We start from the raw sequence: 363 nt of genomic DNA, 5'->3' as shown, positions 1-363 counted from the left end.
AAGAGTCCACCTTGGCAGGGCTTCCCCATGGGGCATAGTCCCATCTTCCCCCAGCCTAAGAAATACATACTGCCAGGTCCCAAGATGCAGACAGAGCTAGCCTCTGCCCGTCTGCCATGGGCATTGGCAGGATGTACCACCTCTGCAGTGGTCCTGGCATTTTGGGAAGCCTTACCCAGACCTATGACACTGTCAGGGGCTGCTCAGGGCTCTTGTTTCCCACAGCCTTGACACTGCACCACGGGTGCAAATGCAGCTCACACTGCTAATGCTTGGCACTGCTGTTCTGGTGGGGGTGTAGGGCTGAGCACACTCACCTCTTTAGGGGTCCTGTATCCATCCCGCAGGAAGCGGCAGCAGCCG

The 363-nt window shown here is 57.9% G+C and overlaps 1 protein-coding gene across 1 annotated transcript in view; it reads right to left on the bottom strand.

The window, feature by feature from the left end:
* The window catches only part of LOC104401633 (phosphorylase b kinase regulatory subunit alpha, skeletal muscle isoform-like), a gene marked incomplete at its 5' end in the record, with an annotated part of 14,154 nt that extends 13,798 nt beyond the window's left edge, over window positions 1-356 (bottom strand). Inside the window, one exon of the mRNA XM_010009280.1 lies at window positions 318-356. Within this exon, the coding sequence (XP_010007582.1) occupies window positions 318-356 (39 nt within the window). The remainder of the gene's footprint in view (window positions 1-317) is intronic.
* Between the last annotated feature and the right edge of the window lie 7 nt (window positions 357-363).

Source organism: Nestor notabilis, unplaced genomic scaffold (assembly GCF_000696875.1).
Source record: "Nestor notabilis isolate BGI_N333 unplaced genomic scaffold, ASM69687v1 scaffold32782, whole genome shotgun sequence".
In the NCBI taxonomy this organism is placed as follows: domain Eukaryota; kingdom Metazoa; phylum Chordata; class Aves; order Psittaciformes; family Psittacidae; genus Nestor; species Nestor notabilis.
Note: the sequence above shows the minus strand (reverse complement) of the source record. Positions and strands in the feature narration are given on the sequence as shown.